The sequence below is a fragment of the Suricata suricatta genome, chromosome 2, assembly GCF_006229205.1.
Source record: "Suricata suricatta isolate VVHF042 chromosome 2, meerkat_22Aug2017_6uvM2_HiC, whole genome shotgun sequence".
NCBI lineage: Eukaryota > Metazoa > Chordata > Mammalia > Carnivora > Herpestidae > Suricata > Suricata suricatta.
This window is the reverse complement of record NC_043701.1, coordinates 1,359,905-1,372,212: the sequence shown is the minus strand read 5'-3', so window position 1 is coordinate 1,372,212 and position 12,308 is coordinate 1,359,905. Positions and strand designations below refer to the sequence as shown.

Below are 12,308 nucleotides of genomic sequence, written 5' to 3'. Positions count from 1 at the left end.
GCCAGCTCCCGAGCGTGTCCCCGATCCGGGGCGCACGCAGGAGCCGGCGGCCGCCCGCCCTCGGCGCCCGGGGCTCACGGGCCTCCTCGCCGGTGCAGGGTGGCGGGGGGACAGCCGGGAGCTCCGCTTGGAAAGGAGCAGTGAAGGAAGGAAACAGTTTTCAGAAACCGCGTGACAGACAGAATCTATAAAAAAAAGAACTGCGCCCGTGTCCGCAGGCGGCAGCACAGACGCGCGTGTGTGTAGGCGCGGCCGCGGCGGGATTAAACAGTTCCGCTCCAGCAGCGTCGCAGAGTGAAGTTCACAGTTAGCAGAGGCCGCGCACGCCGCGCGCGGGCAAGGCTTGTGCTCTGAAAGCTCACCCTGCCCAGGGGGCCCGCGGCCTGCGGGGGAGGCGCCGGAGGACTCCGTGTCGTCCAGACGTAAGTCTCTTCAAAGTAACCCACAGAGTCAGCGCGACCCCTGTCGAAACCCCAGCAGTCCTTTTTGTAGGAATCGACAGGCTGATTTTAAATTCATTTGGAAATGTAAAAGTCCTGAAACAGCCAAAATAATTTAGTAGAAGAACAAAGTGATAGGACTTACACTCTGACTGAAAACCCACTCTAAAGCCACAGCGATCAAGGCTTTGGCACAAGGCTAGGCCTGTTGATCGGTGGGACATAATCAGGAGTTCAGAAACAAATCCTCAAGTCTACGGGCAGGTGACAGTTCACTTGAGCGTACGATAGTCCTGGGACAAGGTCCGTGGGGAAAACAGGGCGCTGAGCCCTCACCTCACACCGTGTGCAGAAACCAGCTCGAGAGACTCAGCGGCCAGGAGGTGAAAACCAGAAGTATAAAACTTTGAAAAGAGCATCAAGGAGAAAATCTGCATGACGTTTGGATTAGACACAGGTTTGTGCTTTGGGTTGTACACCAAGAGAATGATCCAGAAAAAATAAATTGATAGAAAATTGGACTTCCTCAAAATTAAAGCTTTAGTGCTTCAGAAGATAGTATTAAGAAAATGAAAGATAAGCCGCAGATGGGGAGAAAATATTTTCAAGTGATACATGTGACGGTGGACTGTGTCTACTCTAGACACATAAAGAACACAGCTCAGTGAGACAGACAGCTGAATTTAAAAACATGGCCCAGAAAGAAGCGGTTTTTAGGAAGATAGATGTAAATGGCCAGTAAGCAAATACACACATGAACCGATGTTTAACACTACGAATCATTAGGGAAATGGGAATCAAGTCCTAGTGAGATCTTACTGTGCACCCACTGGGAAGACTATAATCCAGGTAATCTGATAAATGCACGCATCCCCCCTGCGAGGGGGTCAGCGCCCGTCGGCATGTATAAGACCATAATCAAGAAGAGACGATACTAAGTGTTAGTGAGGACGTGGAAACGTCAGCACCCTCTTCACTGATAGAAATACAAAATGGTAGAGCCTCTTTGAAAGTAAGTAAACTTTGGAAAAGTTTACAACAATTTAAAAAGCTAAATGTAGAACACCTGGAATTTTAGAGAAGCATGAGGCTGTGTTTCTGCCTCACACCGCACGTAAAAACAAACCCAAAATGATTAACAACCATAATGTAGGAGCTAAAAACCATTAAAGTCTTAGGGGAACATGGGTAATTCTTCATGACCTTGGATTTGGCATTGGATTCTTAGATATGATACCAAAAGGATAAGCAGCAAATAACAACAAATATATATGTGTGTGTGTGTGTGTGTGTGTGTGTGTGTGTGTGTGTATATGAATTGAATTTGTTAAAATCACATGCTTTGTGTATCAAAAGACACTCTCAAGAAAGTAAAAAGACCAGTCTTACAGAAGGAGAAAAAATACTTGGAAGAGATACATATGTGTATCCGGAATATACAAAGAGCTCTTATACTCAGCAGCAAGAAGACAAACCAATTAAAAAATAGGCAAAGAACTTGCATACACATTTCTCCAAAGATAAACAGCCAGTAATCTCAAAAGGGTGTTCAGCATCACTAATCATCAGGGAGATGCAAATCAGAACAATCGTGAAATACACGTTTAAGCACACTCACACACACATGCACACACACAGAAAACAAGTGTTCGCAAGGAACCTGCTTCGTTGCTGGCGGGAACGGAGAATGGTCCGGTGGCCCCCACAGAGCGGGGCCTAGATCACCACAGGGCCCTGCGGTTCTGCTCTGAAGCGTGCGCCCCGAGGAACTGGACGTCGGACCGTGGCACACGTGCACCTGCACGCTCACACAGCAGCATTCACAGCAGCCAAACGGTGGAACAAGCAAATGCCCGTGATGGACGGTGCACAGATGCGTGTATATCCCTACAGTGGGGTGTTAGGGCGTCTTAAGAAGAATGAAGTTTGAAAAGTTACAACATGGATGAATCTTGAGAACATGACGCTAAGTGAAATAAGCCGGACACAAAAAGGGGCCTGGGCTGTATGATTCCACGTCAGTGAAATACCTAGAAATAGGCAGATTCCTCGGCCCTGGGAGCAGGGTAGCGGTCACGGGCCTGGGGCGTGGGAACGGGGACTTACCGCTCCGTCGGCTTTTTGTGTGCGGTGACGACATTTGGGTTGGCACTGGTGGTTGCACGGCCATATGGGTGTAACGGGGGCCCTGAACTGTCCGCTTAAAACTGTGACATCTGTCAGGTATTTTACCACAGTTTAAAGAAAGGACCCTGCCCAGACCTCTCTGTCCCCTTGATGCTAGCTAGTTCCCAGGCCTTCCTCCGAGGTGGCTCGGATGGGGTCATGGAAGCGGAGTGGGGTCTGTGCCCCCTCCCGTGTCGGTGAGCCACCTCTGCGCGCCCTGCAGAGCCAGGGCGGACGGTGGCTGTCCCTGGGGGGCCGTGGGACTCCTTCGGGGAGATGGGAATGTTCCAAAAGCAGATCGTGGACGTGGTTGCCAAACTAAGTTTGCGGACGCCATTTACATTGTGTAAATATGTACATCATACGTATGTGAGGGTATCCACGTATGTCTCTGTAATTAGTTTCTTTTGCTGGAAACTTGGCCTCGGGTGTTTATGTAAAGGCAGATAAGACCTGAGGTCACTTCGTCCGCGCTCTTAGGTCATAAGTTTAAAGAAGTGAAACCAGTCCTGCCTCCCGTTTGCCAAGAAGTTGTCTCGGGGTGTTTTGCCTCCTGTCTGTGCTGGAAGCCTGTACCTTTAATGGTCTTAGCTATTCCAGTAAATAGGTTTTAAAATATTATCATATTCATTTTGGTGCCAATTAATGCACTTAAGCTATTTTATTGATGTTATTTCTGTAGCATATTAACAATGAGGGAACAATATATAGCAATTATTTCAGTTTTAGGAAGCACTTAACTAGATTAAAAGCTGTAAGTGCAGAGAGTACATTTCAGAATGTGGTCTGACCGTGCGCTGGGGGGTGGTCGGCCACGGTCTGCAGCTTACTGTCACAGGGCGGGCGATGAAACAGATGCAGGCCCTGAGGTCACGTTGGCCAAGTCGCTGTCTCTGTTGGAAATAGAAAGCCCGGAGTGTGCTGATTTCAGGCCCTGACTCCGCGCACACCCGCGGTCAGGCTCTGCTGCTCCGGGAGGCGGGTTTCTAACTCGCAGCAGCGTCAGACCTCGGACCCTTTGCGGCCAGGCTCATCCCGTGGGCGCGGGGTGCTTCTCACTCTGGCCTTCGGGGTTGGGCCCTTCGGAGGTTTCTGTCCCCGAGTGTACCAGGAGCAGAATGAAGAGGGGCTCCAGGGGTGCCTGGCTGGCTCAGTCGCGAGTCAGGGCTGTGAGTTCGGCCCCGTGTTGGGCCCGGAACACCCCTGGAAGAAAAGAAAGGGCCCCAGAGGGGCTCCCAGCCGTGGGCCAGCGCCCACCGCTGGAGCGGGCGGACGAAGACGGGGTTCTCTGAGTGGTGTGTTGCTCTGGTGTTTTGAGGGGAATCCCCCTCTTGCAGTGACCTTGCTTTTACTAACACTTTCCTCCCCTTGCTCCAGGCGGCTACTCTGCTGACCATCCTGTGATCAAGGTCTTCTGGAGGGTGGTAGAAGGGTTCACGGACGAAGAGAAGCGCAAGCTGCTCAAGTTTGTAACAAGCTGCTCCCGACCCCCTCTCTTGGGGTTTAAGGTACACGGCTTTCGTGCCATTTGCTTTGAACCCCAACTTGTACCTTGCCGGGACGCCAGCAGGCTGGGGGGCGGGGCCAAGCAGCGCCCCATCTGACCCGAGCTCGGGTCCGCTGGCGGGGAAGGGGCTGGCGGGGCCGTGACTGTCCATGACCGGGCCCTGCAGGCTGGCGGGCTCTCTGGAGTATAAATGACACGTGTCCTGCGTCTGTGATGAGGACCCGTGGCCTCAGCATCCTGCTGAGGAGAATCCAGGCTGACCCGTCGCTGGAGCGCACCGGGGAGGAGTGTGGTACGAGCAGAAGTGCGCGTGACCTTGAACAGCACAGGCTGAGGGGCGTTGATGCCTCTGTGCACAAGAAACCCGCATGTAGTTTTGGACTCTTCAAAACCTTAACTACTAGATAGGCTGCTGTTGACAAGAAGCCGCACCGGTAACAGTCAGTCAGTTAACGCTTCTCTTCTGCGTCCTGTGTGCTGTGCCCTCCAGTGTAGGGAGCTAGGGGAAGGGGCGTGCAAGTCGGGGGAGGAAGTGCCTTCCTGGTCCTGACCTGTCTTTACTGAGAAGACTCCGCATACAGGTGGACTCGTGTAGTTCAGGCCAGCATTGTTCCCGGGCCAGTGGCATATCCCTGGCTGTTCACTGTGACTCAGAGTACGGGACCCATCACGTCTGACAAGCGGCGGCCCCCTCTCCCCAGTCAGGCTGCATTGGTTAAGGGACAGTCAGTGCGTCTCCCTTGAGCGGCGTCCGCCGTCCAGGACACACAGCGGCCTGTGTGACAGGCAGGCCCACACCTTCCAGTAACCTTTGATCGGTGGGTTATACATGTTACTCTTTTCTTTAAATTTTTACTTTGAAATTATTTCAAAAGCACAGAAAAGTTGTGAGTATTAGATAAGAGCTTCTAGTTAATTGCACTTTAATCAGAATTTTTTAAAAACCGACATCAGTAGGGGCGCCTGGCTGGCTCAGTCGGTGGAGCGTGCGCTCTTGATCTCAGAGTTGTGAGTTCAAGCCCCATGCTGGGTGTAGAGATGACTCAAAAATTAAAAATCTTCGGTGCATCTGTGGTTTAGTTGGTTAAGCATGTGGCTCTTTATTGTGGCTCAGGTCATGAACTCAGTTTGAGAGTTCAAGCCCCCCGTTGGGCTCTGCACTAACATGCGGACTCTGTCTCTCCGTCTGTCTCTCTCTGCCCCTCCCCTGCTTGCTTTCTGTCTCTCTCAAAATCAGTGAACTTCTTTAAAAAATCTTCTAAAAAAGTGGACACCAGTAGCTTCATCCCACATGTCAGTAGTGGTCAGAGCTAGAGCCGTAAAGTGGGGGAACGGGAGGGGTGGCGTGACCGCCGTGGTTTTACGTTCACAGGCCCTGGATCGTTGACACTGGTCCGATTTGGAAGCAGCGATGAATTAAAACGTGAACATAAAGCTGTTAGTGTAAAATACTCAACGATAGAAGAACTACAGTCACCTCTCTGTCTTCCAGATTTTCAGAGACGGAGAGAAAAAGCGTCCAGAAGACCAACAGGACCAACTACACTGACCAGATAGAGAAAACAAAGTTAACGCCAAGAATCATAACACAGACCCTGACCGTTAATGAGAAGGGCCCGCAGAGCAGGAAGAGTCTGGGGGCGGGGGGACCCACATGCACGGACCGGTCAGACCCAGGAGAGGGTCCTGAGTGGACCGCGTCTTTCCATTGTCCGGTCACGTACGCAGTCCCATAAACTAAATTCTTCCACGTCAAGACCGTGGTGCCGGTAGATAGTTTACCAGGAACAGTCAGTATGGAAACCAGGCTTCTAGTACCTTCCAGTTTCAAAATGACCCCATGCCTAGAAGTAAAAAAATCAAGCACCTAGTTTCATGAAGGGCAGTTTGGAGGACCCACGGGTTTCTGCCGGTTCCTACTCAGTCGGTCCCCAGCCAGTAAGGACCCCGGGCTTGCTGGAGGGAAGGTTCGGACGGTTCTAGCCCTTTTGGCAGCCAGAGCAGGAGTCCGTGGGAAGGGCCCGAGGCAGCGGTGCAGGTTGGAGGGAGCAGCGCGGGCTCCACGCTGGCTTTTGAATCCCAAACAGTAAAACCCTCTTGTCCCCCGTTGGGGTCCCCGGACAGTCACACCTGCCGTATCGCTGTCACGTGTCACTGTTACTTGTGGAGGTTGTGGGGCAGTCTTCCTGTTCTGGATTTTTTTCAGTGACCTAAAATCTGTTAACTATGGGATTTAATTTAGAGTTTTCAGATGTCTTTACAGTTGTCACAGTTAGACTCCAGAGTTGGGAGAAGTCCCCATACTGTGTGAGCGTCCGATTGGGCCACGTGCCCGGGCAAGGCCAGCGGGACTCGGGTGCGGGCGGCGGGCGGCCCGCAGGTGCATGGCCGCAGGGAGCAGAGGCGGATGTGCGTGATCCGAAGGTGCCAGGGCTCCGTGGCGCCGGGTCTGTGGTGGGGACAGCAGCTGCTGAAGCTAATTAAAGTTAAATATGTTCACCGAGTGTGATCGTTACAGACAAAAAAGTCATTAAAGCGCTGTAGAAAAGTGTTCAGTTGCCATCAGGCCACATAACAAATTGATGGTTTTTCTTACTCTGAATTAATGCAGATTCCGGTGGTGCTGTATTTAATTATGCACCAAATCGTGCCCTTGACTCAGATTTCAATGAAGAACTTCATTTTTTTTTTTTACTTTTAAGACTCCAAATGGGAAATTCAATTAGCATTATGAACGGAACGCCGAGCGGGCACATTTTCCTCCAAATGCACTTGAGGCTCTTCCCGTCTAGACCGGCGCTCGCCTTCCTTCCCCCGCGCCTGCCAGGCGACTCCCAGTACGCTGTTTTCACGGCCGTCTGTTCAGGCTTCGGAGGAAATTACCGGCCTCCGCGTACGCAGAAGGCTAAATAATAAATGTAATTAACGGCCTTTCTGTTTCTCTTTTGGATCCTATTCTGACACTTCTATGAGACACTTAAAACAGCGTATCAGCTGTAATTGTTTTCAAAGACAAGTGTTTTTTTAGCACATATTATACACCATGTATACTGTTTAAATGAAGTTCGGGATTTTTTTAACAGTTATTTATTTTTGAGAGACAAGTGTGAGTAGAGGAAGGAGAGGGAGACACAGAACCTGAAGCAGCTCCAGGCTCTGAGCTGTCAGCACCGAGCCTGACACGAGGCTCGAACTCACGAACCGTGAGATCGTGACCTGAGCCGAAGCCGGACGCTTAACTGACTGAGCTACCCAGGCACTCTGAAAAAAATTTTTTTGTATTTTTTCTTTTTCAAATTGACTTTTAAATTCTCGTTAACTTTTAGTGCAATATTGGTTTCAAGAGAATTCAGTGATTCATCACCTACATACCACACAGTGCTCAGCACAGGTGCCATCCCCCCTTTAGCCTCTACCCCTACCCATGTTCCACATATAAATAAAATCATATGGCATTTGTCTTTCTCTGATTTCACTTAGCATAATACATTCTAGTTCCATCCACCTGGTTGCAGATGGCAAGATTTCATTCTCTTTTATGGCTGACTAGTATTCCATTTTGTGTGTGTGTGTGTGTGTGTGTGTACACACCACATGTTCTTTATCCATTCTTCAGTGGGTGAACATTCGAGTTGCTTCCATACTTTGGCTGTTGTTGACAGTGCTGCTATGAACCCTGGGGTGCACGTGCCCCTTCGAAACTGCTCACTTGTACCCCTTGGATAAATACCTAGTAGTGCAGTTGCTGGGTCGTAGGGGAGTTCTGTTTTTAACTTTTTGGGGGACCCTCCGCACCGTTTTCTCGGAGTGGCTGCGCCCCGTTGCGTTCCCACCAGCAGTGACAGTGCTCCTGTTTCTCCACATCTTTACCAACACCTGTTGTTTCTTATGTTTTTGTGTTTCTTTGATTTTAGCCACTCTGACAGGTGTGAGGGGGACCTCAGTGCGGTGTTGATTTGTGTTTCCCTGATGATGAGTGATGTTGAGCATCTTTTCATGCTTCTGTTGGCCATCTGGGTATCTTCTCTGGAGAAGTGTCTGTTCATGTCTTCTGTCCATTTCTTCACTGGATTATTTGTTTTTGGGGGTATTAAGTTTGAAAAGTTCTTTATAGATTTTGGAGAAAATATTTTCTTGTCCCTGCACTAATCTCTGTGGGATAATACTTGAGACCCCAAGTACTCTTGCTTACAGACGGGAGCTGGGGTCGCAGGATGAGCGTGCTTACACCGCGCCTCAAAGAATAGCAGAGTGACGTCATCATGTCTTAAAATAACCACAGTGCTCCCCAAATACCGCGCGTGCTCCCGGTGCAAAGAAGCCCCGGCCCCCACCTCGCTTGCGTGGTCCTGGCTCTGCCCCATCCTCGTCTGCCGTCCGCCGCCCCCTCCTCCTGCCCCTCAGGGCACAGCTGCCGGAGGAGCCTGTCGCTCCTCCTGCGCCTTGGTGAGGGGTCAGTAGAGGCTCCATCAGCTCCCGGATCTGAGGTTTCCGTTTTTGGCAGTAACGTTGCATAGATGATGTCGTCCACAGACCCAGGGCTGGGCGCCGGGCACACTCGGTGCCGGGCTGGCGTGCGCGCTCCAGCATTGATGGTGTGGCTGCCTGTCACACTCCCTCGATCCGTTCCTGGCCTTCATCTAATGGTTCTTTATTTTGAGGGGGGTCACACACACGTGCACGTGGGGACAGATCCAGAGCCCCAGAGAGGGAACCCCAAGCAGACTCCACAACGTGCTGTCCGCACCGAGCCTGGTGCGGGGCTCATCTGAACTCAAGACCGTGAGCTCGTGACCTGAGCTGAAATCGAGTCCGGCGCCCATCCAGCCACGCGCCCAGGCCCCCCTAAGTCCATTCTGTGATGTGGGGGTGAGGTGGCTGCATTCCAACTACATCATCTCTCTGCTTCTTAGGTGAAATTTTCTGTAAAGGAAAACTTAGTTTTTTTCTCATCAACTGTTTGGTTTCCCTGAGGACTCTGTACAGAAAGGATGGAGGCCATCACGACCGAGGGGTTGGCCACGCCTTCTCCAGGCGGGCGCGCCTCCCGGCCCTTACCATCATGGGGACGCGCAGGCTTTGGCGTGTTCTGCGATTCAGGCCAGTGCAATCATTCTTTGATATTCAGAGCGCTCCCCCCCCCATGGGCAGGGTGCCTTCCGATGGGCCTTTAACCCACGGAGTTTCTGGTGTGACAGACGGTGCCACGTGTCATGTACATTTCCAGGCTCCACGTGGAATCCTGATCTCCCCCCGGAGGCTGGCTCCCTCTCGTGAGGAACGGGTCTGCAGAAACCACACCTGTGTCTCCGTCGGTTCCTTGTCACACACACACATGGAGACTGTTGGTGGCCTTTGCAGGGGGCAGTTGGGAAATGGGCGTTTTTCCCCTAAGAGAAAAATACATCACAAGTTCAAACTGACACTCCAGTTCCGATCCAGGCTTACATTTGATCGTACGTTTGCATCTTGCTTTACCGCTGACGTCTGGGCTCCGTGCGCCCCTGGGCCTCCTCTCCTGGGGGCCCTGGGATCAGCTGCAGCTCCGTGTGGGCCTGCGGTGGGCAGCGGGGCACAGCACAGCCGCCTCTTGGGACCCACTCTCGGGACGGCGCCCCCCTGGGCTCCTGTGTCTGGGGTTCGGGTGCTGCTTTTCCCTCCCCTTTTTCTTAAATGTGTGCTTACTTTGAGGGAACGAGAGGGAGAGAGAGGGGCAGAGAGAGAGCCCCAAACAGGCTCCACGACCCTGAGATCATGACCTGAGCGGAAATCGAGTCAGACGCTCCGCCCACCGAACCGCGCAGGCGCCCCCTTCTCTCTCCCCTTCTGAGTTAGTATGTTTTGGGGGGGAGTTTGTTTTGTTTCTGAGTGAATTTGGTTTTTGTTTTCTGACGCCCCGCGTCTGCCTGCACGGTGCACTGGTCTGGAGAAGACGGCCCTCCCCCGCTCCCTCCCCCGCTCCCTCCCCCTCTCTCCCTTCCCGGGTGGCTGCCTCCCCACATTTCCACAGAAACAAACAGGCATATGTATTCAAGTCTTCAGCCTCTTAGCTTCTTGAATTTTCAACAGATTTTTAAAAGACCGAAACCCAAACCTTGGAGGCCCTATTCACCGGGCAGATTACTTTCCGCACGAGTGAGTGCCACCCAGCCCCGGTCCGCGCAGGGCGCAGAGTCCAGGCCGCGTGGGCCTCGTCTGCGCTGCAGTGCAGCCCCCAGTGGCTTTGGGGACTGTGTGGCCAGAGACTGGTCGCTGCTCGAAGCAGGCAGGTTTGCGTGCGTCTAGGCGGTGCGTCGCGGGCCGCCTGTTTCAGCCGCGTCGTGCACGCTGTCTTGCAGGAGCTGTACCCCGCGTTCTGCATTCACAACGGAGGCTCCGACCTCGAGCGGCTCCCCACGGCCAGCACCTGCATGAACCTGCTGAAGCTCCCGGAGTTCTACGACGAGGCGCTTCTGCGCAGTAAGCTCCTCTACGCCATCGAGTGCGCCGCGGGCTTCGAGCTGAGCTGAGCGGAGGCGGCGCCGGCCCTCCTCCCACCGCATGGTCCAGATGGGCCAGTAAGTCACGGTCACTTACTCTGACGGACACTGCTTTCCAGATAACTTAGAATAACAGGGGTCATGTGCCATGCGGCTGCGTTAGCAATTTTGCCACCGAGAACACAGATTTCAGACTCGCGGCGACGCAGTGAATTAACCAAAGATGAAGCTTTGGCTTTGCCCGTGGCCCGGAGCGTCCCCGCCAGGCTCCTGGAGGGCAGCCCGGAGCCGGGCCCGAGGGGAGGAGCCGCGTCCAGGGGGCGGAGCCGGGTCCAGGGGGCGGAGCCGGGTCCGAGGGGCGGTGCGCTGGCGCTCCGGAGCCCCCGCCTCGTGCCGCTCAGTTGTTTACAATCCTGATTGTTAAAACGGAAGGCGTTTCTCTCCTGCTGCCTTTTCCCAAAGTGGTTAGGTTCGGGAAATACACAACATGATGATATGTTATTTGTGCTTTCTAAGCCATTCGCTGCACCGGCCTAGCATGCTTGTCCCGGGGCCCGGGTGCTCCTGCACGGGGGCGGGGTGAGGGGACGCAGCTCGGGTGGCCCCGGGAAGCGGGAGAGCAGACACTGGCGTCTGAGTCACTTGAACCAAAGTGGCGGCTGCGGCTTTGCACTCAGCGTGGCCCGCTGCGGCCCACCGCCCTCCGCCCTGGGGCGCGTGCCCCTCTCCCCGGACCCTGGGGGGGGGGGGCGCGCCGCCTGCGCCTCTGCTTCTCGAAGGTGCTGCTTCTGAAGGAAGACCAGACTGCCCGCGGCGGGCCTGGGGAGGGGAGGAGTGTCAGTAACTCTCAAAAAGGCACTTTATCGGGACCTTCCCTGTTGCTGGGTGATTCCGTCTCTGAAAACGGAGAGCATGTCAGGGGCGTCGGCTCTGACAGCCAGCGGCCCTCCCGACCGGGGTGCGGAGGGGGGCGCGGAGGGGGGCTGCAGGGCCCCGCACCTGCTCCCCCGCCTCACCCAGCGTCCTGTCACCGGGGCTGGGCGCCGTGCTGTGGGAGTGACCAGAACTTAGCAATATGCTTTTAAATGCGGGGACACTGAATGACACTTTTAAGACAATGACCATATCAGAACAAAATGTATAATTTCATAATTTGAATAATAAATTAAGTGTTTAAATGCTATTTGTAGTCTGGATATGCAGAAATAAAGTAATTAGGGTTTGTCCTTGGTTTTATTTTTCTTTCAGGTTTATGGTGAATGTTCTGTATCTTCCTTACGTATGAGTTAACGTGTATGTTTTATTATCAGTATTTTGAAAATGGATTATTTGGGACTGAGGGGACAACGGCAGACACACTTACCTGGGGTTTTTTCCCTCAGCCCTTCTGAGCTTATTTATTTGTATGTTCCCACGGCTACAGATTTGCATTAAATGTGTCTCCCCAAGAGTGTGGTGGAGTCCCCCGAAGCCATTGTGCTCCCTGTGCTCTGCCCTCTGAACAGCCCGGAGTCTCATATGAACCGGATTCGTCAGGATGTGTGGACGCACCCGGCAGCGCAGGATGGCGGCCTGTGACCGCGCCTGGCAGCGGCGGAGCCCCGGGGAGGCGGCCTTGTGGCAGCCCTTCTGCGGCTCCTGGTCCCCCCCTGACCCCCGCGGCCGCGGAGAGAAGCCGGAGCCAGAGGGGCGCTCTCCCCCGGCGCTCGCCGTTCC

General features: G+C 53.3%; 1 protein-coding gene across 4 annotated transcripts in view; it reads left to right on the top strand.

Moving 5' to 3' along the window:
- UBE3C (ubiquitin protein ligase E3C) overlaps positions 1-11,818 on the top strand; it is a 98,474-nt gene extending 86,656 nt beyond the window's left edge. For 2 of the 4 annotated variants that reach the window (XM_029920924.1, XM_029920941.1), the window contains 2 exons: positions 3,984-4,114; positions 10,452-11,818. In XM_029920924.1, the coding sequence (XP_029776784.1) occupies positions 3,984-4,114; positions 10,452-10,622 (302 nt within the window). In that variant the 3' untranslated portion in view covers positions 10,623-11,818. Of the gene's footprint in view, positions 1-3,983; positions 4,115-5,605; positions 6,355-10,451 lie in introns of those variants that run through there. The other 2 variants (XM_029920928.1, XM_029920934.1) reach the window with 2 other exon arrangements.
- Positions 11,819-12,308: the final 490 nt, after the last annotated feature.